At 40.3% G+C, this 26130-nt stretch overlaps 1 protein-coding gene across 1 annotated transcript in view; it reads left to right on the top strand.

Annotated features, from left to right (window-relative positions):
- The window catches only part of LOC424998 (multiple EGF-like-domains 6-like), a 163006-nt gene that overhangs the window by 76945 nt on the left and 59931 nt on the right, over positions 1 to 26130 (top strand). Inside the window, exon 5 of the mRNA XM_040706138.2 lies at positions 12630 to 12752. Within this exon, the coding sequence (XP_040562072.1) occupies positions 12630 to 12752 (123 nt within the window). The remainder of the gene's footprint in view (positions 1 to 12629; positions 12753 to 26130) is intronic.

Genomic DNA, 26130 nt, shown 5'->3' with positions numbered 1-26130 from the left:
TATGGCAGATTAACAAACCAGCCATTCATCTGTTGGGTTAAGCATACTAACAAGATCTTAACAAGCCGTGTCGTCTTTTAACACATGCAAAGGACCAAATTATCTGCTGAAAGACTGACATTATGTAAATGTAACATTTGCTGGACCTCTAAACCCTGTGATTAAATTACTGTCTAAATTATTCTGCAATATGAATGTCACCTACAAAAAGAAAAGCTGTAGAAGAAATGACTGTGACATCTTCTGGGTGTGCAGTATTTCCAGAGTCTGTGTTTATAATGAACAGTTTGTATATATAACTTAAAATTATAATGGAATAAGAAAGAAAATGGACGATATGATTGGAATAAAACTTTACATAGGGGCAAATTTATCTCAAGGTTTCAGCTAGACTTCCTTAGCAGAAGCAGCATGACTCAGTTAAGAGGGGAATTTCAGCCACAAATGAGAACTTCTCAGAAGAGAGACGTGTTCCTCCTTCCTTCCATGAATGCAGGGGGCAGTCAATGGCAGGTAACCAGCTTTCACTTAAGACTTTATGAGAGCCACATGGATAAAATAGCAAAAACAGAAGTGTGCTGAAGCATTGCAAGTAATGATGTCCCTGAAAAGCCACTTATGAATTGTGTTCTCAGCAAATAGAATCATAGAATGACTTGGGTTGGAAGGGACTTCAAGGATCATGAAGCTCCAAACCCCGTGATGCAGTCAGGGCTACCAACCTCCATATCCAATACCAGACCAGGCTGCCCAGGGCCCCATCCAACCTGTCCTTGAACACCTCCAGGTATGGGGCATCCACAGCCTCTCTGGGCAGCTTTTCCAGCACCTCACCACTCTCATATAGCAATCTAATAATGATCTTCTCATGCAGAGCAACCAATCAGTTAACATATACTGTACCATTAACTCTTGTGAATTATCTTTTTCATTTTTTGAATGAGTGAAATATGAATATCTGGTGGAACAAATATCCTTCAAGAAATGGAGAGATAGAATATTTTATTAATTGGCTGCTTAGTAAGCTACCACAACAATGAGAGGGACAAGGCAGCACTTCACAGAGAGCAATTAATGGAGCCTCGTGGTACACCTGTGGTGTGCGTGAGTGACTTCTGTGATTATATAGCACTCGAGCCCACAGAGATATAGAGCTCTCAGTGGTATAGAGCTGATGTTCCTGTTCCTTGAAAATTTATTAAATATGGTTTGTCCCTCCCTTGGTGTCTCCTTGAGGCTGTGTTTGGAAAGCAGTGGTGCTGAGGTGCTCAGAGGGAAAATGTGGTGCCCACCCTGTTGGGAAGCTGGAGATTTCTCTAAAAACTCAGCTTTAATTCTTTGTTGGAGATTTTACTCTGTGCAGGACTTTTTCTTCTTGTCTTTTCATCAGTAAATGCATAAAGATAGGTGAAAGGAGAAAAATATGTCTTCGTTTAACTAAGGCAAGATGCTATATTACTGTTTTTAGAGTGGTTAATTTGAGCTCATGCAAAGAAAGACTGATAGAGAAATTAAGATTTAAGGAGTGGTGACAAGGGAGAAAAGACAGGTATTTTTGGCAGATATTTTTACGTACTTTCAGATGTTCCAACCAAATCAGACTTTCTTCACATGAATGTCTCTTTTTTTTTTTTTTTTTTTTTGAGATGACTTGTTCCATTTCTGCTCTTAGCTGTTTTTTTTCTTCTTCTTTTTTTTTCCTTGAGAAAAATAGGTACTGAGAACTTCGTTCTTCCCAGTAATATTAACCTCTGGAGTGTTTATTCAGAAGTCTTGATGAGAAGGGTATACCCAGTGCTCGTTCTCAACAGATGGATTTGTAGGGCCCTTTTGCATTAGTCTTGTGTAGTGATCAGTTTTCCTTCAGGATTTGCTGTTACCCCAAGGGTCTGGATCCTCAGCACCTCCCCAGTGCTATTCTGTAATCATGATGACCAGTTCCAACCCCTGGGAACTCTCAATGGGACTTCCAGTTCTTTTTGTATGTTTTTGCTGTAATGACTGTGTGTGATCTTTGTACCTGCAATGCATGTATGTTGTCTCTTTTTAACTGCTTGACAGCAGTATTTTGCTGACAACTGTGTTCATTTGCTTGTGTGCCATTGCCTCTCATATCATAAGAGAATCAATTCTATGTATATTACTCAAATTCTGAAGAAATCCAGATGTAATTTCCAGCTTAGTTACATATTTCGATGAGCTGAGCTATTGTGGCACCGTTTTCAGATGAAACAAATCTCTCCCAATCCTACACTGTTCGTGGAAACTTCCCTCTTCTTCCTGTTCTCCCTCGTGATTTCATTCAATGAGAAAGGGGATGAAGGGGACTCTCATTCAGGTAATCCTGCACTGAGCCTACCTGTTTCAGCATACTGCTGTTTGCCACTTAAATTGGATATGATAGGGTTTTCTGCTGGAAAAATGCTTTTTGGTAGAAAGCCTGGAGTTGAGCTGGTTTTCTTTCCTTTGAAATCTTCCTGTTAGTTGTATGGGAAAGAAAGCAGAAAAGTACAGGGGGAGCAACCTCCACATAACTGGGAGAAGGTTGAGCAGAGCCATGCCCTCATTTGTGTTATTTCTTCCTTTTAAGAGGAAATTTGGCTTTCTTTGCCCCCACTCCTAAGACCACCTCCAAGATTTACTTCGCTTTTGGTTGCTAAGGAGACATTGGTTTCTCCTGTTCCCCTTTCCCCTTCTGGTCAGTATCCCATAAATGCCCCTGCATTTCACTCTGTAACTAAAAATTCAAGAGAAAGAAAGAGAAGTGGGAGAATAATTGCTTTATTCCCTGTTTTTCCAATTTATCCAAATTCTAGAGGAATGGAGACACACAGGAAAATAAATGAGATTGAATGATGTGAGAGTGAGGGCTGGTCCTATATTTGATTCTTTCTGAAATGAATATTGCTCCTAGTTATACCATAATTCATGGTAATTGAAGAGATTGGTCACTTCTGGCACAAACTTCAGTAGTTTTTCAATATCTTGCTACTGAGCCTAAATTACTGCAGGTTTACAGTTGTGTAACTATAAACTGAACTTAATCATTAATTTTTCAGCATTAAAAAGAAAAAGTAGACTAAACTTCAGCTATAGATGAAGTATTTAAAATAATTTCCCAAAGCCCTTCATAAATATGACATTGATTCATTGATATACAGACTATTAGCAGTTAGTCTCCTCTGTTCATATATCATTTCAATTATCTCTAGACTTCCCCAGGGTCTTTGACAAATGGGAGACAATTTGCATTTTGTACATTAATGACCTTGGTAGAATTTATAATTCTTCCCTCCCACCCGCCCCCCTTATTGTTGTACATTCTCATTTGAGAGGAAAACCCCACTACACTTCGGATGGCCAGTCTGTAACTTCTGATTATAAGTGGATGGCTGCTGAGAAAGGGGAAAAGGAAGAGCTGTCAATCATCTCCCCATACTACTGATTTGCACAGGAGGGACTTGCTGGTCTCCTACACTAGAGGAAAGGGAGCTCCACATCTCTGCCCTCTGGATGGGGTAGTAATGAGGCATCTAGTGGGCCAAGAAGGTGGTATGGTGTACAGAGAAAGCTGAAATACCCAGTGATTCGGTTCTGACCTCAGAAATCCCCATGGCCAGCTGTCAGGAGTTGGGGGCAATATGTTGCTTTTTTAAGTAGAGACTCTTGTGTAGCGGATCCATCCCTTGTGATAAAAATGTGATTGCTGCCATTCCAGGAATATTCTTCAGCTGGTAAAAATTCACCATTACCATAAGTAACAGAGCATGATACCTCAGATACCAGAGCCTTTGCCTTTGAACAGTCACTGCAGTCTCTTGGGCAACATTAGGTGATGACTGTTGGCAACTGCTACGATGTTAGGAGCAGCTTATGTTTCCTGCTAGATCTTGAGAACCATCCATAACGTTATACTACATGTGCTCTTCTCATATATCACACTTTCCTTCTGTGAGTCAGAATGATTTTTGGCTGTCTTTTCCATGCAAAAACAGTAATTAGGCTGGTTTGAATGTGAGGAATTTATTTTTTGATTGGAGCTGAAGGGTGAAGTTGCAAATGTGGGATGTGAAATATCAAATTCACTGATGCTCAGACTTAGGAGGAATGGATGCTTGCAGCAAGAGAGGTCTTGGGTCTAAGGAGCACACAGTGCAGTGTGAGGGAGGCTCAGGGCAGGCTGTTATGCATTGGTTTCTTCTGATGTGCATCATACTACTGTTATCCCATGTGCTGGAGGGCTGTCAGCATTTGGCTTGAAGAGTTGGATAAATCAGAAGCTCTGAGTGGCCCATAAGAATGAATGAGAGATGAAGGCAAACATATTGTAGATTTATTTCATCACCTTCTGAGAGCAGGACTAGGCCTCCAAATAATACATGGCTCTGGAATATGCCTCTCTTTGCCCAGGTTGCATGCTCTGTACACAGATGCTGAGTGGATGGCTTTATTTCTGTACAGCCTGTATGGCCATGCTTTGATTTTTCCACCCTGAGCAGCTGTTGCCTTTTGATGTCTGTTTTTAATTTGTTGAACATCTATAATAAATCTTAAGAATATTAAATTTATTTCTAATAAATATTCTGCTTAAGAGTATTAACTTTAATACTGTGACCTTACTGCTGCTCACAAATACAATTGGTTATCTTAAAACCAGTAACTTTATAGTTGTGTGCTGTTACTTAAGATTTTACAACAGCAAACCCTTTTTAATAGTCAGGAATGTGAAAACATGCCTAATGTTTGCAGGGAGAAAGGTGGAGGAATGGATGTTTAAAAGTGTAAAATGATCACATGTGAAAAGACCAACTGGATTTGTGGAGCTGCGAGTGCTTTGCACCATCTCACCAGTGCTTTGCTGAGAGCACAAATGTAAATTTCTTTTTTTATACCTCCTGGAAAAAACAGGTTAGTGGTTTGGACTTGGCTTGTTTTTAGTCTTGCTATAACTCCATCACCAGGCTCAGGTGTCCTGTTTGAATGCATCAGCAGGGATTCCTTTTCAGTATAAGGATGCTCACCTCACTGCCAATTCTGGATCTTTCTGGAATATTCAGCCCCTATTTAGAAACCAAGAAGGCAGCTGTGGCTTTCCATCAAGGTGCTGCACAATGCTGCTCTTAAGAAACCTGCCCTGCAGGAACACTGAGTAACAGCTAATGAGCACCCACTTGTGCCAAATAAGTTAGAGGAATTCAGAAGACAAATTAGGCAATGAGGTCTCTGGGAATAATGACTTCCCTGGGGTTTCTTTACAAATTAAACTGATGAAGATTTAATCATTTGTTTTTATTTCTGTGGATTCTTTTGCCCTTGACATGCCAGGTCCGTTATGAGAAGGCACTGTGAGTGAGCACAGCTAAGTGGCAACGACATACGTCTGTGCAGACCAAATGAAGAGTTCTCATTTATGCTCATTATTAAAGGGGTGACCTGGTTGTATGGTCGTGTTCCAGCCACCCAGGAGAATAATTACAGAAAAGTTATTTTCCACAGTAGAAAAAAGTGAGATAGCTTTACAACTGTAGCTAGCAGAGGTTATTTGACAAGGTAGCGAGTAATTCTACGTGGAGAGATTTTAGGAAAGTCTCCTAATAATGAAAGGCGAAAGACAAGAGGAAATATTCAGGAGGAAATAAGAAGAAAGAAATATTTAATGCAGAAGCAGAGGCGTTGCCATTCATTGCTGCCTGATCTAATCCCAAGTGATGAGCAGAGCCTGTCCTACCAGTGACAGACATTGACTGGCAAGGACAACTATTAAGAAAAGAGGGAAAAAAAAGAAAATAGAATTTTCCCGTTAAAACTCAATCATCATTCTAATTCTAAACCAGAAGCAGGGCACACACCTGTTCCATGCTTCAGTTATATCCATATCTTCACACACTGTTCTGGCTGGCAGGAGCTTCTTTGTTTGGTAGAAAAAACAAATTGTCCCAAGCATTTTCTGGAAAGGTCTTTGGGTGCCATCTTTTCCTGTACTGCATCCCCTTCCCTACATTCACACAAGGTGAACTGAAGTGCCCACATTCGCAATTATTTTGTAGGACTGGAAAGAAGGAACTGTGCACTTGCTTCTATCAATGAATTAGTTTCCTGAGCACAGGAAAATAAGAGAGAGATAAAGCTGGAATAAATACTTTGCTCTACATTTATAACAGTATTTTTCTTTGTTGCCTTTCCTGGAACAAGAAGAAAAAAATCATGATTTGAGGTTCCATTATATTTGAATTCCCTTTCCAAGGAGGCTGCTCTCAGAGGACCCCACTCACTGCTCCAATACTGTGTTGCCTGCAGCTCACCCCACTCTGCTGTCCCCAGCTCCAGTTGCTGCCATGTGTGGATGCTGAAGTAACAGCGTAGAAGGCATCTAAACACCCAGTGTGTGCCACTGCTGATTTGGTCGGCTCTGACCCATCATTACAGGCTTTAACTGGGAGCCAGAGTATTTATTTCTTTCTGAAATTGCTGCACAGTGTTCTCTTTATCTCTGCTTTTGTTACTTCCGTGCTCAACTGTCACAGTGCTTTTCACAGGAGGTGACATCTTAAATCTCTTGAAAATAGAGGTTGAGCACGAGCTGCCTTCACATTCCTGTTGTGCTCCTTTGATGTCGGTGCCATTCACCTCTGAGACTGTTTGTTCCTGAAGATGTTGGCGTTAGCTAACCTGTAGCTACCTTTGGGTTATTTGCACATACATGTTGGTTGTCACATTCCAGCTATCGTGGCCTGAGAACCTCAATGGTTTTGCATAGCCTTGATTATTTTATTTTTTCCATGTCAAACTAACTACTTCTTACCACTTAAGATTAATAAATGTAAATGCTAAGCTTTTAGCAATGACCTATCATATCTACTTTTTCTATACAATTGCAGTCTGATGACCCATTTTATGGGTGATAATGGGAAGGAGGGGGTAAGGCAGTAGTTCTGCATATAAATTTTCTTGAGATACAGAAGATGGAAGCTGGACAGCTCAATGGAAAAAACAATAGAAAATACTGTGAATATTTCAGTCTTCATTTTTGACCAAAACCTGATTTTCTTACTCACAAAACAAGGGGTGGGAGGCTGCCAGGCTGTCCCAGGGTCAAGTTGCTCTTTGCGAGCTCTCCAATAGGCTCCAGCGCTTGGCTTGGCTGGAACCTAACACCTAAATGGTGCCTTCAATTCCTGCCAGAAATTGAGTCGGTAAGGCTCCCGAAGTCTCAATAAAAATAGCTACTTTGGAAATGATCTTCACAGAGTGTTTACCTGCCTGCAAGTTAGATAAGAGCTTATGTTGTGAAATCAAACCTCCAAAGTTCAGAGTCTTTTCTCCTGTTTGTGTGCGTATGGCCGCCGCTTGTTGGTAAAGGAAGTCAGATATAGCGCAAAGAGAAGGCGTTTGTAACACAACTGTGTTTTCAGACAAAAGCAAAGGCTTTTAAGGATGTCACTTTGGAGCCCTGCGTTCTTTCTAAAAAGGCTCCATTTTGTGGCATGAAAAGTCTGAGCAGAAAGAAATCCGTCTCAGAAGAGCTCTGTTGTAAGAAAAGCTACATTACAGCAAATTAGACTCTTTTATGTTTCGCTCATAACTGTCATAGCAGGTGAAGGCAAACTCTTGTCTAATTTGATAAAATATCTTTAATTGCAGCAGTGCTACTCGTGGTTTGGGCTGGGTGCTGTGTTTGTAATCATAGCTCTAGTCGTGCTCCACAATCATCTCCAATCACATCCAATTAGCAGTCGTTAGTCTGTTGTTGCTTAATTCAGGTATTCTGGGATGTTCAGTTGCATTATTCATACCTTGTGTGTGAAATTGAAGTTAGAAATGAGTACTATTACAGGATTCCATTGTACTGATGGGCTTTTTTCCTTTCATTGTAGTCATTCCTATTGGTGTAGAAAACCTGGTGTAGGTCCTGCAGTTAACTTTTAGGAAGTAGATGTTCTTGCTAAAGGTGATTTTATAAAGTGGGATAAAAAAAAAAAATCCAAGCTGTGTTTTTTTTTCACCCAATAGTTTGGTTTTGGAATTCATTGTTGCAAAACAGCATTGAAGCTCAGGAATGCAAGAAGGAAAAAAGAGAGTGAAAGAGACCAGCTGTGTATGTGGTTTTGGAGGATAAGCAGTAAGATTTGGGAGGACTGTTAAATGCCAGGTTACAGGATTTAGTTTTGAGTGCAGGTGTTGGGCCGGGCCATCTCCATCTCAGAGCACACACTGAACATTTCCTGATCTTGCACCAGATTAACGGCAGGTCGAGCCCAGCACAGCAGCCCTGGGCAGTACCTTGCTTTTTTAAGGCTGTTCTTTAACTTGCTAGTTAAACTCTAAGCCTGTTTGGTTTTTTTTTTTTTTTTTTTTTTCCTTTTACCAGTTTTTATTCTGATTTTAAAGGAGTTATTCTTGATGTATGCAAGTGCAAAGCACTGATGCATCTGTTGGTTCTTTTCAATCATTAGCCTATCATTTTAATAGGGAAAAATTAATATTGGTGAGGTATGTCTAACAAGGAGTTTTGTTTATTTTTATTTTTGTTTGGTTTTGCATCAAGGTTTTTTGAGATCAGTTTTTTTTTTTTTTTTTTTTTTTTTTAATGTTCCAATAACAAAGGCAAGCAAACCCTTCAAGAGATCCGCCTCCCTGGGAAAGGGTGGGCTGTGAACACAGCGGATAAATTGGGTGGTTGATGCTCTCTGTGTATAAGAATGTGACGAGGGCATGGAGAAGAATGCATGCAGCAGTAATTTTTCTCAGAAAAAGGAAAAAAAAAATAAAGATGTCTGTATAAAAGAAGGTGCTAACCGGTAGAATCACAGGTACAGCAGCTGCCAGGGGATGAGGTAGCAATGAGGGGAGCTCTCTGAGAGCTGGCTGGAGAAAAGTCTGTGCCAAAGTCAGAGAGATTTGCTCCACTAATCGGGTGCTTGTTGATAACAGCTCAGATTTGCAATACTTCATAACAGCACAAGAAGAAATATTCTTCCGGCTATTGACTTTGTGGAGGAAAGAAACCTAATAAAGCACTAAGAGTGCTTAATCAATATACGTGTAGAACCATGCCTGACTATCAGAATGAGCAGCTTTGTTTTCTATTCAGACAATAATTTATGGTTTGCGCTGGAAGTGATGGATGTAATTTATGTTTTCAAGACAATTACTGTCCAAAGATGACTGTTATATAGATCTTGCATGAAATGAAGAAAAAGATGCAGGAGCTGGGCAAGAGCATTGTGCACTCTGCGTGTAATGATGCTGTGACGCATGTGCGTCTGTATTCACGTGAACTGTGCAATGTCATAGCACAGAGTGGCCTTTAAAGTTCAAATCAACTTTCCCAGGCTTCAGGATTTATTCAGACATATGGTTTTGGTTGCAGACCATCTGGGCTGTAGTTTTAAAAGCAGTGTCTAAAGCCTTGAGAAGTTACACATTCGCTGCATCCTTAGCTCTTTCAAAACTGGAATGGAATTATTTAGATCTGTAAATGAGAAGTTGTCAAGTGTGCATTATAATTTGGAGGCACTCGCCTGTTACACCTCCTTATGAAACAAACAGCAGTATGCATGCCAATGTACTCCTTTGTTCATGTACCAGGCACTCCTTTATAGTAAGATACTCATATAGGTGCATTTAAGTTACACTTGATATACTTACACTCTCATTCAGTACATTGATTTCTTGCTGCAGTGCAGCAGCCCCTGCTTTCAGGGCTTTCCCTTCCTGGTGCAGACCTTGAACAAACCATCCCTGCAGGCAGGGCAGGCTTCGTGACTCGCTGCAGTGAACAATGCTGACCTCCATGCCATGCAGCGCTGCAGCCCATACATAGCAGAGGTGTGGAGGGCACAGAGTTAGTAATACTGCAGGTCACCTCTGTTAGACTTAAGTTTGGAATTACTGATGAAAAACTTCTTGTCCACTGTCTGTGTTTATATCAAATTTGTATTTATTTGTGGGAAACCTTGATTCACCTCAACTTACCTAAAACCCTGGTAAAATTTCATTTTCCTAGGAGCTGGGCATGTCTCTGGTTTGCTCTGCTATGGGGTATTTTGGGACTGTAGCATCCAGCAGGAATGCAGATGGCTGTTGGGATCAGCTGTTCTCCATTCAGCACATGGCTCCTAGGTGTATTTATTTCAGCAAAGATGATCCGTTTCAAAACAAACAGATATGCTCCTCTACTTGGAAGATATCAAATATTTGAGATTTTTGGACAAATACGTACATTTGCACGTAGGGCAGTTCTGTGATGCCTCACATTAGGAGTGTGGGACATAGGGATATGCCTACAGTCTCCATCCATGAATGCTACTGATTTAAAATACAGCATGATTTTTTTCTCCATGTGTGACAGATGTTACATAGAAGTTAATATTAAGTTCATCCAGATGTTTGCCTTTTTAAATTTCTTTTTTCTTTAAGACTTCCTATTGCAGGATTGAAAGCTCACATGAAGCACATCCCATGGATAATGTTTTTGTGTTGCAACATTGGCTCTATAAATAAATGTGAAAAATCACAGCAGAAAGCATCACATTTATTTTTCTGAAGTGCCTACAGCATGTCATTGCAGATGGATTGATAGTCCTGATAACACTGAACTTTCGTCAGCCCCAGCCTGGCAGACTTGTTACATGTCAGAAATTTTCTGTCGTTTTTCTTGCTATCCAAAAGGCAAACACATTTGCAACCTTGAGTGACATTGAACATGGAAAGCAGACAGAAATTTATCATTTGACAGAATTGTTTTTGTTGTCGTTTTTTCCTTTTTTTTTTTCTTCCCCCCCCTTTTTTTGTCGCTGACAAATCTGTAATCATGTAATATAAAAAGCAGTAGATTTTTGGTGTATGAAGCAGTGAAGAAAACGAATACTGGGGCAGAGAGAAGCCCCAGCATGACACAAGCATGTTGTAAGACACAGCATGAGAGAGAGTTTGTTAGTCAGCATGGAAGAGGAGGAGTTTGTTAGTCAGACAGTCAGTGCTGCTACTAGGGCGAAATGTCCAGGTGGATAACAGGTTTTAATGCTTAATAAGAAGATTTCTGATTGAAAATAAAACCGTGCCTCAATCAGGAGGAAAAACATTTTGTATATTAGTATGCAACAGCACTGTAGACTTCCGTGTATGTTATTATTGTGAAATCAAGAGGATAACGATTACTCTGCTGGAAAGGTTTTCTTTCAGTGCTTTGGATGAAAATATTGGTATTTTCCGAATAGGATATTGCTGCTAATCGGTTGGGTTGTGCATAGTAGACCACACGACATAGTATTTGTGTCAATATTTTATGGTCGGAGATCATGTGGTACAGTGGGAGCTGAACTAGAAAACCAGAAAAAACATGAGTTCCTCACATAATTTTGTTTGCAAAAGAAAGAATAAGAGATTTTACTAGTTTTCAACACTATTAGTATAAATAGAAGATGTGGAGCAGGGTTACCGTGCAGCTCACCGCTGTTTATTACCACGAGGCTTGTCAAGATGTGTGTTATTCAGGAGTAAATCACTTGGAACATGTCCGCTTCGCCAGCCCTCTGCACGATGCTCGGCGCTGCCGTGCCTTCTTCCTGGGCTTTGAGGAACAGGGCTGAGATCTGTCACTTGTCATATGTTCTCTCAGCTTCTTGCTGAGAAGCGAACAGACGAATGTCTTATTTTGGTACGGTTTGTTTTTGCATTTCAGGGTGTGCGAGTGTTTTTCTTCAGAAAAGTTTCTCTTTAAATCGTCAAATCAAGAGCATCCTTGCTGGCTTCGTGTGAGATAAGCTTTGGGTTGTTGTGAAGCTCTGACATAACTGAATATTTTTTAATGTAGCTTGCCGGTGTCACTGGGGATGAAGAAAGTTTTATTACATCAGTCATTGCACTGAATTTAGAGCTGTAGAGTAATGAGGTCTCAGTGAGCTTATACTCGTCTCACTACACGTTAGTAAATGTTGATGTTTCATGATTTCTTTGTATGTTTGTTTGTTTTTAAATAATCTGAAGCCTTCCTTAAAATTTCTTTTAACTCTTTGATTTTAACCAAAATCTTAAGCCAGCTAGTAAAACTGAACTCAAGCTCTTCAAAGAAGAAACCTTGGTAAACCTTAGTCATTAGCAACTAAGGATTGCTGTTGAAAGGTTCTGATCTCTCTAGTGTATGTATAGGAAATTCATTCTTTCTTGATTTTTTTTTTTTTTACATAACTTTCTATTTCTTTTGGACAAAATCTAGTTAGATTTAAAAAAAAAGGAAAAAAAAAGAGAAAAAAGTCATATTTCCCCATTGGTGTTGCAGAGTGTCCCTAAATGAAGTAATTGCTTCCATTTGTACAGTCAAAATATTGCTTATCCTCTGTTGCTTAATGGTCCTCCTCCCAACTCTCTTGCTCTCTAACATGAATGCTGGTTGACTTTACAGCTTGCACTCAAGCAGAGGAATAAAGTTTCCCCCACTGAACTTGTGGGTTGAATTGTGGGGAACAGAAACACGGATGGGTGCAGAGGTGGCCCGAAGGGTCCCTATCTATCTCTCAGTGACTTTATCATTCTGTAGAACTGAGATCATACACAGTTGTTCCTAAATAAGCGTATAGAATCTGGTCACAGCCTGCCTTTTACTGACCACCTCATACTTTTACCAACAGATGTAAATGAGTGCAGCACTGAGAACGGAGGCTGTCAGGACCAGTGCTGTAACACCATCGGCAGCTACCACTGCAAATGTCCAGCTGGCCAGAAACTGGGGGAAGATGGAAAATCGTGCGGAGGTAATGTGCTGTTCTGTGCCTTACTGCTAGTAAGGAATCAGAGAAGGTATTGGAAAAGAAATAGAAGTGCTAGCTTTTATCTGGAGCCAGCTGAAGACTGTGCATTCAGAGCTGTTAAGAATACCGATCTTCTCATGTCTGGATTATAAGGATATAACTCTAAGAACACTTCAAAGGGTTGTGTTATTTTCTTTTGAAAAATGGTTATCGCTTAACCTGGATTGGTTGTGCCATGTTCTGATTATGGAATTTCCATCATCAGTTTAAAAACCTGAAGAAAGTGTATATGTTTTATAGCATTTTGTGTCTCTAAAACAAAATGGGTCTTATCAGAAAATACATATACATTTTTGCATTTCAATCACAATTCCACAGCTAGAGATTAACAGAATAAAAAAGGATTTAAAATCACATGCTACATAAACCCATTTGTCTTCTTCCTAAGGGAAATAGGAGCCCAGTTTCTGCATTATAGGGTAAAATTTGTTCTTATGCAAAGGTTTGACTTTCTGTAAAATTTAAACATCACGTAAGCTTATGTTAGAACACTTAAGAATTCATTAAAGTCACATTGGTAAAGATGGAGTGGATATAAAAAAGGCCATTGGATCTGTTAATCTACAATCAATCTATCATTTATCTACAATCATTATATATGTATGTAATAATAATTTTCTGATTTTCTCAAGAGGAAAGATGTTAGGTATGTTTTCATGATCTGTGTTCTCTCTTTACAACAAGCCATCTCCTCTGACTTTTCCTGTTACATCATGCCTCACAAATTCCTTTCCTCCATGATTTTATTTTACCATTGTCCTTTAACATGTTCCTTAGGACTTGTTGCAAAGCGATGTATTACTTACCTGTGATTACACTCTTTGCCTTAATTTTATAATTACCCATCCGCACTCCTTTTCTTTATCCAAGAAGATTGTAAAAACATTTCCCAAGGTAGGCTATCACTTGATATTGAGCTTGACAATGAGAATAAGATGTGGCTGCTCATTTTATTATTATGTTATTGTATTGTATTTATTATTTATACATTATTTTATTATCATTGTTTTTTGTTATGGTTCTTGGTGCTTTCCTTTTGTCCTTTTGAGGGCTGAAGCTAGAAATACTATGCATGATTCCCAGATCCCTGCTACTTCAGCTCAGTCTTCCCTTGCCCTTTTGGTGGGCAACTGGTGATGGTCCTGTGATCCAGTGTATGGGTCTGTTCGTTGATGACTACTTACTGACTGCACATCTGCTTAAAAGTTTACCAAAACCTGTAATTTTCAAAAGCAGGGGTCCTACCCATTGTAATCCTAGTTGCTCAGCATGAGAGAGTACTGCTTCTGTGTGTCAGTTAGATTAGTGCTCCTCTGTACGAATCTGCTATTCTTAAAATAGTCTTCAAATGCTGTTATTTTGGCATTCTTTAAAAATTCAGAGCTAGAGATACTTGAGCCTTGTGTTACACGGGAATTGGAGAACGTACCGGTAGCCATTTTGAAGCCTCTGTTTGAAACCTTCCATCAAAAATGGAAATGTGCAGTGAGCTGAAGCCACTGAAGTCATAGATCAAGGGGAATGCAGTGGTGACGATAATTACACCTGAACTTTTGCGGTGCTGGTAATAACAAGGAGCATATGGCTATACTTGCAGGAAGGCACCTTCAACAAAGTTGTAGCCATCAGATTTTGCAGTGTAAGTGACTCAGAGGTTGAGGGAAACATGAGCTCCCAAAACTACTGTGTGTGCTGCTTGAAGGTACTGATCTCTCAGGACTTGGTGCTTTATTGATACAACGGTTCTGCATTGATCAAAGGGCTCTTTTCTGCAGGTGAGGGCAAAACAGTTTCTCAGGTTAGCCAGCGTTTGGGGGGGAATAAGGCTGATAGTCATTCTGGATAGTTACATTCTTTATAGCTTCTCTGTGCTTTATGTCAGCTCTTAGTCTAAACTGTAGCATTAAATGGCTGCGCTCTATTGTTGTGCTCCCATTATCTGTCTCACGGTTGGTTTTATTTCACTGCTAACTGAAATGATCAATTGCTGTAGAGTGTCAGTTTTTTGTCAGCCAGAGTACAAACAAGGCATACTGTTACAAAAGCACGTGGAAGAAGTGTAGGTTTTATTCAGTAGGTCATTATTAGTGCAAAGATTGATCTTGTTTTTCAGAAACAAAATAGAGCATCCATTTGACAGAAAGGAAAGATGTCAGGAAATTACTACCAGAAAAAAAAAAAAAAAAAAAAAAAGTGTTGTTAGCTATTTGTAGCTGTTTAACGTTGAGGAGGAGAATAGTGAATAAAAATTCACTCATCTGGCAACATAATGAATTGTACTGCTGATTAGTCAATAATAGCTGCTTTTTGTGAGCTGTGGTAGGAGAACCAAGAGCTGAATCTGACAGTGGGCAGTTAATAGGAGCTGAGATGCTCGGTATCTCTACCTTCTGTGGCATCAAAGGTGTCCACAAGACACAAGGCTACATGAATATCAGGAAGACAACAGCATAAATAAGCAAGATCATCCTTAAAAAAATAGTGATTACTGGAGCCAGAATTCAGCAAACCTTACCTTGCCTTGGGGTGGCTCTTTCTGTAAGAGCCATGTGGGAAAGGGTCACACTACCCAGGGTACCCCATGCTGTGCCCCCTTCCAACACTTGTAAGGAACGTTTCTCACTGGTTGTGGTCTCTTATGGCAGGATATGTGATTCATATGTGGTATGTAGCATCTTATTTCAGTGAGGGCTACTGGCATTAATAGGTAGTTGCAGTAAGATGAAGGCATGTGCATCTATATGGAAATGCCAACCAAAGCAGTGAGCTGATTAGCCTTTCAAGACTAATTAACTACATGTTGTAACGCACCTTTAATCTCCAGTCTTTATGGACAGAACTTAAGTTTTCTTATTTGACAGAGAAATATTTTTTTGGCAGATAGTCACTTAGGCATTACGGATTTTGACATAAAGCTCATGCTTGCCTCTCACTCTTCACACGGCCTGTTGAAATTAATGATGAAAGAGGATTTGGATTTAAATCTCTGCATCTTACAATAAATTAATATTTGACATTTATTAGTACATGGCTGACGACCTTATTCTGTGTCCAATGCATCTGTAGCAGCATTCAGTATTTCTGGGGGCAGTCTGGTTGATGTCAGTGAGGGAATTTGCTCAGAAAGCTGTAGCTTGGTCTGAGTAAGGGAGGAAAAACACGTTTGTATACAGAAATTGGCTCCATCTTCGTGCAATAGCTCCTCATTTCTTGGGCAGAAGTAACCCTGATTCTTACATGATATTCGGTGATACATATAGGTATTCTCTATTCATATCGTATATCAACATGAAACAATTTTATTTAAGCATCACAAAAAAGCAAAAATGTTATTTTCCAGATGTTAATACCATTTTTAAGCTCAGCTATCGGCACAAGCTCAGATCTGTAAAGCATGCTGAGGCTGGAGCTACAAAAGCATCTTTTCACACATGAGTAAGCTACAGAAGTCAAATGAAGAAGGTTGTGACCTTATGTTAACCTTCTTTGGTAAAATGTCATTTCTTATTTATATTATTGTGTTCTCATCTGTCAAGGCAGCTGAACAAAGTCCTATGATTAGCTGTTGATGAAAAGAAGCTTTTATTTTACTGATCAGAGCAATATTGCAATCAGTGCAGCCCAGTCCCTGGGCATCCCTGGGGGCTGAGCCCAGCTCCAGAGCCTGGGCAGATCCATGACCTTTGCTGGAGAGGCTCAGGGAACAGCCACCTTCAGAGGATGTGTGTGACTTTGCAATGCCACTGCTGTTTATCCAAGTAATATAATAGTTGCCGGTGTCAATGATTTATCCTGATTTCTTGTCTGATGGGAGCTCTCTAACACTGTTTCCACAGGAAAGTTAATAGCTTGACTAAAAATAATAGTGAAGGATTTGTTAAAGAAAGTGTTTATTAGGATGACCTCAGAATTTATTTAATCTTTAAAGCTCGAGATTTTGGTCATAACTTATTCTTGTCAAATACTGTGTTTTTGCCAAAGAGAATAAGCACACTAATTCTGTATTTGGACTGGTTTCCCTTCCCGTCAAATCAATGTATCACACTTCTACTGTGTCCTGTGAAAAAACTGAAGGACATAGCACCGTGCACCTGCAGAGCAATGTGAAGAAGTAGTTTTTTTTTTCCTTTTTTATTCTTATTTATTTATTTATTTTAATTGAAGAAGAGAATGCAGTACGTGGGAGGGATACATTGTCTTGTTTCAGAAAGTTTATGGGCTCATAATACCGTGATGTGCAATGGCACAAAGGAGAACGTGGAAAAGAAATGATAATTTACAAGAAGAAATATAGATCAGACTTGATTACACATGCAACAAGTCCCGCTCAGCTTGAACCCAAATCTTTGAGTCACCCAGTGAAGGCACTCCTTGATGTGCCAAAGCCATCCAGCCCTCTTTATCTATCTCTGTTTCAAGATTCTGTCCTGAGATATGGAAATAAAGCCAAGTCGTGGCAATTGCACCACAGTTATCTAACTCTCTGTGACTTAAAGACTATGCCCACTTAATGTCCAATTCATAAGTAATTCTTTTGGAAATTGACGCTTCTCTTTTTTTTTTTACCTCTGGCTCTTTTGGAGGAATGAATGCTGGAGGTCATTCAATCGTCCTTTCTTGTGCACTCCTGTGCTGCATTAGGAGCCAGCCAGGATCGATAGATGGTAGGAGCTGTTACACTCTCCTAGGCAAATAGTGTCATCTTTCTGCATTTGTCTCTTTGTGACAGTATTACAGCCAAAAATATACTTAGAAATTAGTAGGAAAAATTACAACGGATTCATAGTAAAGGTAGCATTAATTGTAGGTTATTGGACTTTTAAAGTGAATTACCTGAATCCTGATTAATGGCGAACCCAATGCAGGCAGAAACCTGAGCTGAATTTTGGGTTGCTAATTGAAGGCTGACAGCACACAGTGAGTGCTGCAGGTTGGTTTGGTCACTGCCCTCTCATTTTGTGTGCCCCTCCAAACCTAATCCACTCAATTACTCACACAAACCCTTTCCATCTTATTAAAATGTATCATATACTAAACTTAGCTAAATCAGTGTGATTTCAGCTCTGACCTGCTTCTCCTCCACTGGGGAAGGTGGAGATGAACACAGTGCTCGAACTGAGAAGGGCAGACAGGACCTGAGACTTCCAGCCTATATCTTGAGTAATAGTGTGGCACTTTTAGCCAAGAAGAGAACCTGATGCTCTGATAATCAATTCATTTTAGAATTTTAATCACATTGGGTTACATTTTTCCTGATTCATGCCTGGCTATTGTAAAAATCTCCCCTTTCTAATTCGTAGAACACAGAAGGCTGAGTGAAATCACAGCTTCTCACATAGCGCATCCCTCAGGGTAGATGAGCTAGCAGCTATGAATGCAGCCATTGAAGAGTGCTCTTGTTTACCCCCGGTATGTGTGCTTATTAACTGGAGACAAGGACACACACAGGAAGGTTCCAGTCACTTTTTAAGCAGGAGTTTCACACTAACCAGTTGGGTGCAAGCAGGGTAGAGTCAGCAGCAATGCCTTAACAAGAGGCTCCAAAGCAACAGCTGCAGTGCAGGAGTCCTGCGCAGCTCCCTGGGCAGGCCGGATCCCAGGTCCCACTCTCTTCTTTTCCATGGAGGATTTTTTTTTTTTGCTTTCCTGGCTGTTCCTGTTTAATTCAGTTGCAGCATTTCAATAAGCCATTTGCATGAAGCAAATGGGGAACAAGCAGTTTAATATTAAAATTATGTAAAGATGGTTTTGAGTCTTGTGTAGTTCTACATATATACATACGCATATATGCATTATATATTGATATGTAATATGTTTCCTACTGCACATCTTCTGCTGTGTTCCAAAACAGCATGATTTTTAAAAAGCGTGGTATTATTCATAAAGCACAGAAAACTGGCACCTTGTTCTGCATGTCAGCTATCAGATGAATTATTGATCACTGTTCTGACACGGACTGAAAGAGAAAAATTGCTTCTCAATGGCACAGGCCTCCCAGGTAACAGCAAACTCAGAGTCCCAGCTCTGCTGCTCAGGTCCATATGGCACTTGAAAGCTCACCGTGTCTTGTAGCTGGCGGTGGGCTCTATCAGCAGGGTGGAAGTACTGCCTGGAACCATAACTTGCTACTATCTTTGGAAAGGAGCGGTTGCTTGAAGTGCTGGGAGGATGGCAGTCATTGCCTTCATGGTTTTTCTGCATGCAGTGCCAATCTGTACCATTGTGAATTTGTGCAGAAAGCTGGGGATGGCCAAACAAGCTGCTGTGATAACTTCTCTGTGCCAACTGATGCACAAAGCTTTACCAGTTCTCTTTAGGCAATGGAAAGATTGGAGGTTGGGTAACACTGTAGTATTTACTACACGAGTCAGGGATTTCGTCTGTTTTAATTTGTCGGTGCAAAGAGCTTTGAACAGTTAGACAAAAAGCACAGTATATGACAGGACTATTATTGTTCAGACAAAATAAAGTAGTTAGAAATAATATGACAAAAATGATAGACTGCAGTACAAATATATTTTGAGGCTTTTCTAGGGCTCTGATTAGTTTATATTAGCTAGTTTTTGGTATTTATGACTACCTCGGAAAGGCAGGTTATGGAGCATGTTAGCGTTCCACTGGGCTGATTGACAATAATTAGTTTATTTTAAAGGAAAGGAAAGAAACACGGTATTGTTGCATCTGACTAATGTGAATTAAAAGCGAGGTAATCTGTTCTGCAATTACGGAGATACAATGATTGCTGCTGTCAGAGAAGAAAATACACTCATACTTTCCAGAACCATTGTGTAGGAAGAGTTTTGCAAGCCTGAAATTGAAGCCCCGTTCATGGTCTCTGAAATTACAGCTAGTAATTTTATGCTGAACTAAGAGTTTTGAATACTTAAATTATAGCTTGTTTGTAGCAAGGTATTTACCAGCAAATATAAGCATCTTATAAACAGCATATGAGTCATCTTGGTGTTGGTTTTGAGCACATCGAAAATGTAAATTGCTCCTGAATTACTCTTGCAGAGAGAGGCAAGGCTTGGAAACCTTCAATTCGTGCTTTAAATGGAAATTATAAAAGGAAAAATGTGCACATTTGCCTTTCAGTGGAGAGCATTGAGCAGGGTAAGTATTGCATTCTCTATAGCTTTGCCTACGGGCTGTGTAAACAGCGATGAGCTGCAGATACCGAGATATGCAGAAGTACAGCTCCCCAGCATTGTTTATATTCCTCTTTAAAAGCATTTAATGCCATCTTTAATGGGGACAATAGCAGAAATCCCACTTTTTATTGAAATGCCCCTGGTTTTTATGAGCTATCTGATACGTCCTGGAAAAAAAAAAAAAAAAACACAACTTTAAAACAATTTGTGATAGAATCTAAAGCAGAAATCTGTCAGTGTCTCCGTTCAAAGCACTGGCCCAGAGGAAGCGATCCAGACGTGACTGTCAGCAAGATAGCAACTGCTGGGAAGGCTGCAGTTCCTTATTAAAAGATCAGTAGTGTGATCAACATTGCATTGGATTACTTAAACTTCAATCACATGAGTACCTGAGGGTTTTATCTGGGATTTATTAGAAGACTGACTTGAAATATACCTGCTGGTGGTGTATACTGGATCTCTGAAAGACCCACTTGAATACCTTGTTAACCGTTCCTATCCCAAAAGGGATGCAATGTCAGTGGAGGAATGGTTTGGGATGTTTGATGCCTCTTCACCTGTTCTTATGGATGAACCTCTGCAGTCACAACTAACGTATGTCATATAGTGTCAGGAAGAAAATATCTGTAATATACTGTCTTTTCCTTGCTGACAATTTATGTTTTAGAAGTTCAGTCTGGAGTTACGATAGCTCTAGTGGGAGCATTTTGAGGAGGCATCAAATGAACGAGTGGCTGTAGAGCAATTTCAGTGAGCTGGATTTTCAGTAATGGAGTGGGAAGTACTGTGGTCTCACCTGGGGGATGAGATATGCTCAGCTCGATATTGTGTTATTTCCCTCCCCATCTTCAAATACTGACAGCACTGCAAGCATTTCACGTGTTGAACAAAACAGATCTGACTGGCAACCGCTCCACCCCAACCAATTATCACCAGGACTGGCTTATGTTCCACTCAGTTAGCAAGATGAGACTACCCAGGTGATGGCAGAAAGCTGCATCCCAACCTATGCAGGACATTTGTCGCAAATAAGCGTTCATGTTTCAGATGAGCAGAGAGCATGCATAGTAAGCAGGCAACACCAGATTATGAAGGTATTTGCAGCATTATCCTTTTTCTTACATATTTTACCTACTGTGGAAAAGGCATTTCTCTGTGTCCGACTGCAGTGAGGATGCTCACTGAGCACAGCAAGTGTGCATTAATGTTGCTACTAACAACAACAAAAAAGAGGTGTTCTCATCATATCAGTCATTCCCCCCTTTTTATTCCATGACTGTTTTTTTCAGTGCCATATCCTGCTAAGAGAAGATGCTGATGTTCCAACCTTCTTAGTACCTCTCCAATTCAAGCCTGCACAAGAAATTCGGCTGTGTCACGCTGTTCCTTATTAGTGCATCTCCTCATTTATATCCTTTCCTCCTTTGCCACCCTCCCACCTCCCAGCATGGCCTAACTGAATGGCGCTGAGGAATTGTCCTTAAAAATAGATGGCGTGATGCAGTGCCATAAAGAAGTGTCCTGCTGCTATTGCACCTCACGTCACAAACTCTTCCAGTAGCATTGTGGTGTACCTGCTAATGCTAGTGATCTCAAAGCCTCTTTCTTAAGCAGAAGTTACACGGTGTTTAATTGCTGTGTTCAGCCCACTCTGTGGCAGTGCACGGGCAAAATGTCCTCTTCCAAATTCACTGTTTACAGCCACTTACCCTGGCAGCAGTGTGTCACTGCAAGCCTACGTCTATCTATGTGGGTTTCATATTGACGTGAATTGGAGTCATCCAGTGGATACGGCTGCCAAAATATCTATTAGCGTAACCCAGGGTGAAGGCTGGTAACCCTATCAGTCTTCCTCCTTGACTGTAATTCTCTGTGATGTGTGCCCTGATCTGAGATTCAGAAATGGATCGTTCTTTCTTCATTTAAAAAAAAATAGGGATGAGAAATGTGTAAATTTGCATTGTAAAAAGAAGATGGAAAATATTTATTCGCTGCTAAATGCAAGCGTCGCAGTGTTGTCTGAGGGCTGCCCATGAAAATTCTCGTGTTCTTTAATTCTGTACCCTGACTTTCTTTCAAATCTTCTGACCCCAATCGTTCCTTAAAGCTCACATATAGATGTCTGCACGTGTATATTTAATGAGGAATGCCTTGAAACTCTAATTAGGGCTGCTTGACTCCAAAGCAGTTTACATATCGCGGGCTCACACAGCTATCAAACAGATGCTTCTCCTTTTTTTCATTCAGCTGACATTTTCATTTTCTCTGCATATTTTGAGTACTGAGCAGTGATGTGTTTTGACTCCTGAGGCTATAGACGATATCAAAATGAGGATTAGAAATGAAACTTTACCTGTCAATTAAGTTGTTAAGCTTGTCCTCCACAGCATCTATGCTTTCAAATGGCCTGTTTATTGAATTTGAAATAGTTTTCATTCCTGACCTTGTTTAAATTGAATGGACAGTTCTAATTATAATCTTCAGAGTTTTCAGCCGCAACATATGGTTTGCATGTAGGGCTGTGGATGAAGGGCTCTTGACTGTTTATTGAGTTAAACCACTGCTAAATATCTTGGGAGAGACCAGTGTGTCAGGCATTGAAATTAAGCAGAAATCAGCAGTGCAGCTATTGGCCATTTTGTCTTTGCATCCCTCTGCCCAGGAGATCTGCTGTTCACTGGGGAGTGAATTGAGATCATGGAACCCAGGATAGGTGAGGAACAAGTCTCTGCTCACCACAGTGCTGTTGCATTGTGTCAGTCTTCACATGAAAGACAATACTTAAAACAAACAAGCAAATTGCAACCACCAACAAAACCACCAGGCCCCAAAATGAATTCACATTATCAGAGTCTTTGTCAAATCAAATGCCACTCTTTCAAATCTGCCATGGACCCTCTGGTAAGGCTGTATGACATCTCACAGCAGTTTATTTGTGCATTTATTGTCCAATAAGGCCAGTAACAGATCAGGAAATTGAAAGCAGGACTTGATGGGGTGAATTACCCCATCCAGCAGTGCTCCAGATGTTGTCTCTCCAGATCGAGGGTGACTGCTCTGGAAGCAGCTCTGCCCCACTCTCCTCCCTGAGAAATCCATACCTTAGAGATGACTCTTTCTTCTTCCCTCCTTGAAAACTGCCATCAAAAAATGCATCTTCTTTCAAACCTGAGCATAAATATGTATTAGCCAACATGGGCAGTGTCCCGTAGATGACTTTCATTTAGTATTTCCCTGTGTCCTCTGGTGTTCTCAGTAGAAAGACAGATAAACTAGGGGTATAGGAGGGGAAAGCCAACCTAGTCACAGCTTGAAGTCATTGAATCTATGAGGAAAAACATCTGAAATATAGGGCAAGATATCAACCACAGGCTAGAAAATTCCCCTCTTTGAGGTGACTGATTCACCAGGGAGGTCTGAAGAAAAGTGACAGGCTGGGAGTCAGTGAACCTTCTACTAAAAGCTGTCTGTCTTTCTGTCTTTCTTTAATGCCATTCATTTTCAGAGGAAGGTAAATAATTAGATAACATGGAAAGCTTGTTTCTGTGCATGGCTAATTGGGTAACTCTGATGAAATCGGTGCTGGTTAAAGCTGCTTTGTGCTTAATCCCAGACAAAGAAGAAATACTGTGCAAAACTCACTGCACTAACAAGGGTCCTCATTCAGTGTGCAATTGGTTCTCAGCAACTAAATTGGGTAAAGAATCTCTTAACCATCCCTTTTAACCAATCCCTTATCAGACTTGACATGCTCCTTTCAGTATGACTTGCTCAAGCTATTCCATTAATTAATTTTGTTGCTTGCCTCGGACACCTGTGACTTACTGAAATGTAAGTAAGCTTCGGCAGTGATTTGAGCTAACCTGGCTGACTTTGAAGTGAAGCAGACAATGGATGCTCATATAATCCATTGGAAGGGCCAGAAAAGGGCAGAGACAAATACCTGAGGAGCAAAAATAAAAGCCTGGGAGCGGTAGCAGTTTGAAATGACCCAGCTAACTCTACAGGAGCACATTTATCTCTGCTGAAAGCTGTTTCACTGAGGTGTTTTAACATCAGTTTCCAGTGGACCACTCAAAAGAGCTTGTCGGGTATTTATGGCATTTTTGGTGCAGTAGAAAAGAAAGTTCATGGAAGATTTTGCAATGTAAAATCTATCAAAAATTGCTCTCTTTGCAGCTCAGTTTGATTCAATGAAAAAGAAATAGGTTTTTAATTCAAATTAGCAGGAATTCTGCCTTTTCTTGTTGAGCTTCAGACTTAAAACCTGTTGTCTATTATTCCTGGAGTCAGTGCTAATGTCAAACAGCCTTCAAAGTGGAAAAATTGGACAAATATTTTTCTAGCACCAGGAGGTCCCAAACTCCTTGAATCAAACTTTCAAACCTCGAAACCCCTTTAATGGCCCTAAAGCAGGGGAGATCGTTTTAAAAACTTCTGCTTAAAGAGCAAATCATGTCACGCTTCATAGTAAGTACATTTGTGAATGGATTCACACTGGCTGTCAAATTGCAGGCATTTCCAAGCACAAGACGTGAGGGGAGACTGCGTGATTTAAAGGGAGCTGAATCTGCCATAAAATTATCTGCTGACAGCGGTTCTTACTTTATGTTTCTTTTTCACAGAATTAATTTCTGACTTTTGTGATCAGCTTATGCACCACTGGATATTAAGCCTGTTTCCTTCCTTTCTCTTAATTACATAAATTATTTAACTTAGAAACATGAAAATAATGTATAAAATCCACTCTGTGAACTAGTGGGGAAAGATTTGATGTTGGATTTGATGTTTTCACTTCATCACTTGTGTGAGGTTTAGACATCCTGCTGCACTGGTCTGTTAACCAGACCAGTGCAGCAGGATTTTTGTTAACTTCAATCCAGAAAAACGCCCAGGTTAAATAGTTTGTGCACTTCTGGTAATGTTAAATGTAGCCCCTTCGTGTTTCTCATTGTGCTTCTTTACCTAAGATCCGGTCTTTCCTTCCCTGCTTCTCTATATCCCTACTGTACTGAATCCTCTCTGTACCATATCTGAAACCACAGAGCTCCCACTTTACTAAACCCTAAGATGATGCTGCAAAGATCAGATCTTTCCTCCTCTCTCTGGACACAAATTTTATAAACAATTACTATCATTGTTTCTAATTAGAGTCTAACCTTATAAATTTAAAACTATTGACATAAGCAATTCTCCAAGTGGCTGGCAGCAGGATTTTGTGTTTCCCTTGGTTACGTCCCTTCTGGTGGTGAATGGAAAATGATGATGTGCACTTGTCATTCATTCCAGCTGTATGCACTGTCTCTTGGACGTCTGGGAACAAAGGTGCAGTTGTGCTTCTGCAGAAGCCTTTGGGGTGTGGTGGTTTTAGTCTCTCAGTGGGATGAATTTTCACTATTTCTGTAAGCACTTTGAGATCTGACATGGTGGCCATCCTGCACCACAGCTCAACTCTATGTGTGTAACTAAAGCAGAGAAAGAAGGATGTGAATGTACCATTGTGAGAGTGGGGATGTGCTAACTGTGGGAGTAGTGGCTGCAGAGATTTCCGAACAGCTTCCTTGGGGGAAAAAAGGATTTAAAAGCAAAGAGGACTTGGGATGGCATGAGGTGCTCCCTGATCCCTACCCATGTGCAGCCTAGGGCACTGAAAATGGAAACCCACTGTCCTGTGCAGCTGATAGGAGCAGGAGGGTCAGGAGGATGGAGAGGATGCTGCAGTGCTTGGTCCTTCTGCTGTCAGAACCTATTTTCTTTTTCTTTTTTGGGCTTTCTTTTGCTTTGCATGTTATGTTTCTTAGTGTAAAAAGTGAAGCTGTTTGTTAGCAGGAAATTGATCTGGAAACACCTTGTTGGTTTTTTTTCTTTTTTATAAAAACGAAATTGGAGGTCCACTAATTATCTGTATCTGGCACTGCTCTCTTTATTTTTAAGGAACTGATTGATCATAGCTGTTCCTAGTGATTTTAAGTAGCAATACAAAAACAATCCTGCAGGCTGTGTACAAAAGCCTCTGATGTGATGACCTTGAATTCCAAACTAGCGATCACACGGCTTTAAATTGTTTGTAATACAATTTAAAAGTGTGTTTAAATGGGCATTTGGCAGGGAAATCAGTCTGTTGCAAAAGCAGCTGGGGGCAGACTTCCTTGAAAATTAGCAGAGCCCCC

Source organism: Gallus gallus, chromosome 9 (assembly GCF_016699485.2).
Source record: "Gallus gallus isolate bGalGal1 chromosome 9, bGalGal1.mat.broiler.GRCg7b, whole genome shotgun sequence".
Classification (NCBI taxonomy): domain Eukaryota; kingdom Metazoa; phylum Chordata; class Aves; order Galliformes; family Phasianidae; genus Gallus; species Gallus gallus.
The sequence above is the reverse complement of the archived record's forward strand: the minus strand, read 5'-3'. Positions and strand labels throughout refer to the sequence as shown.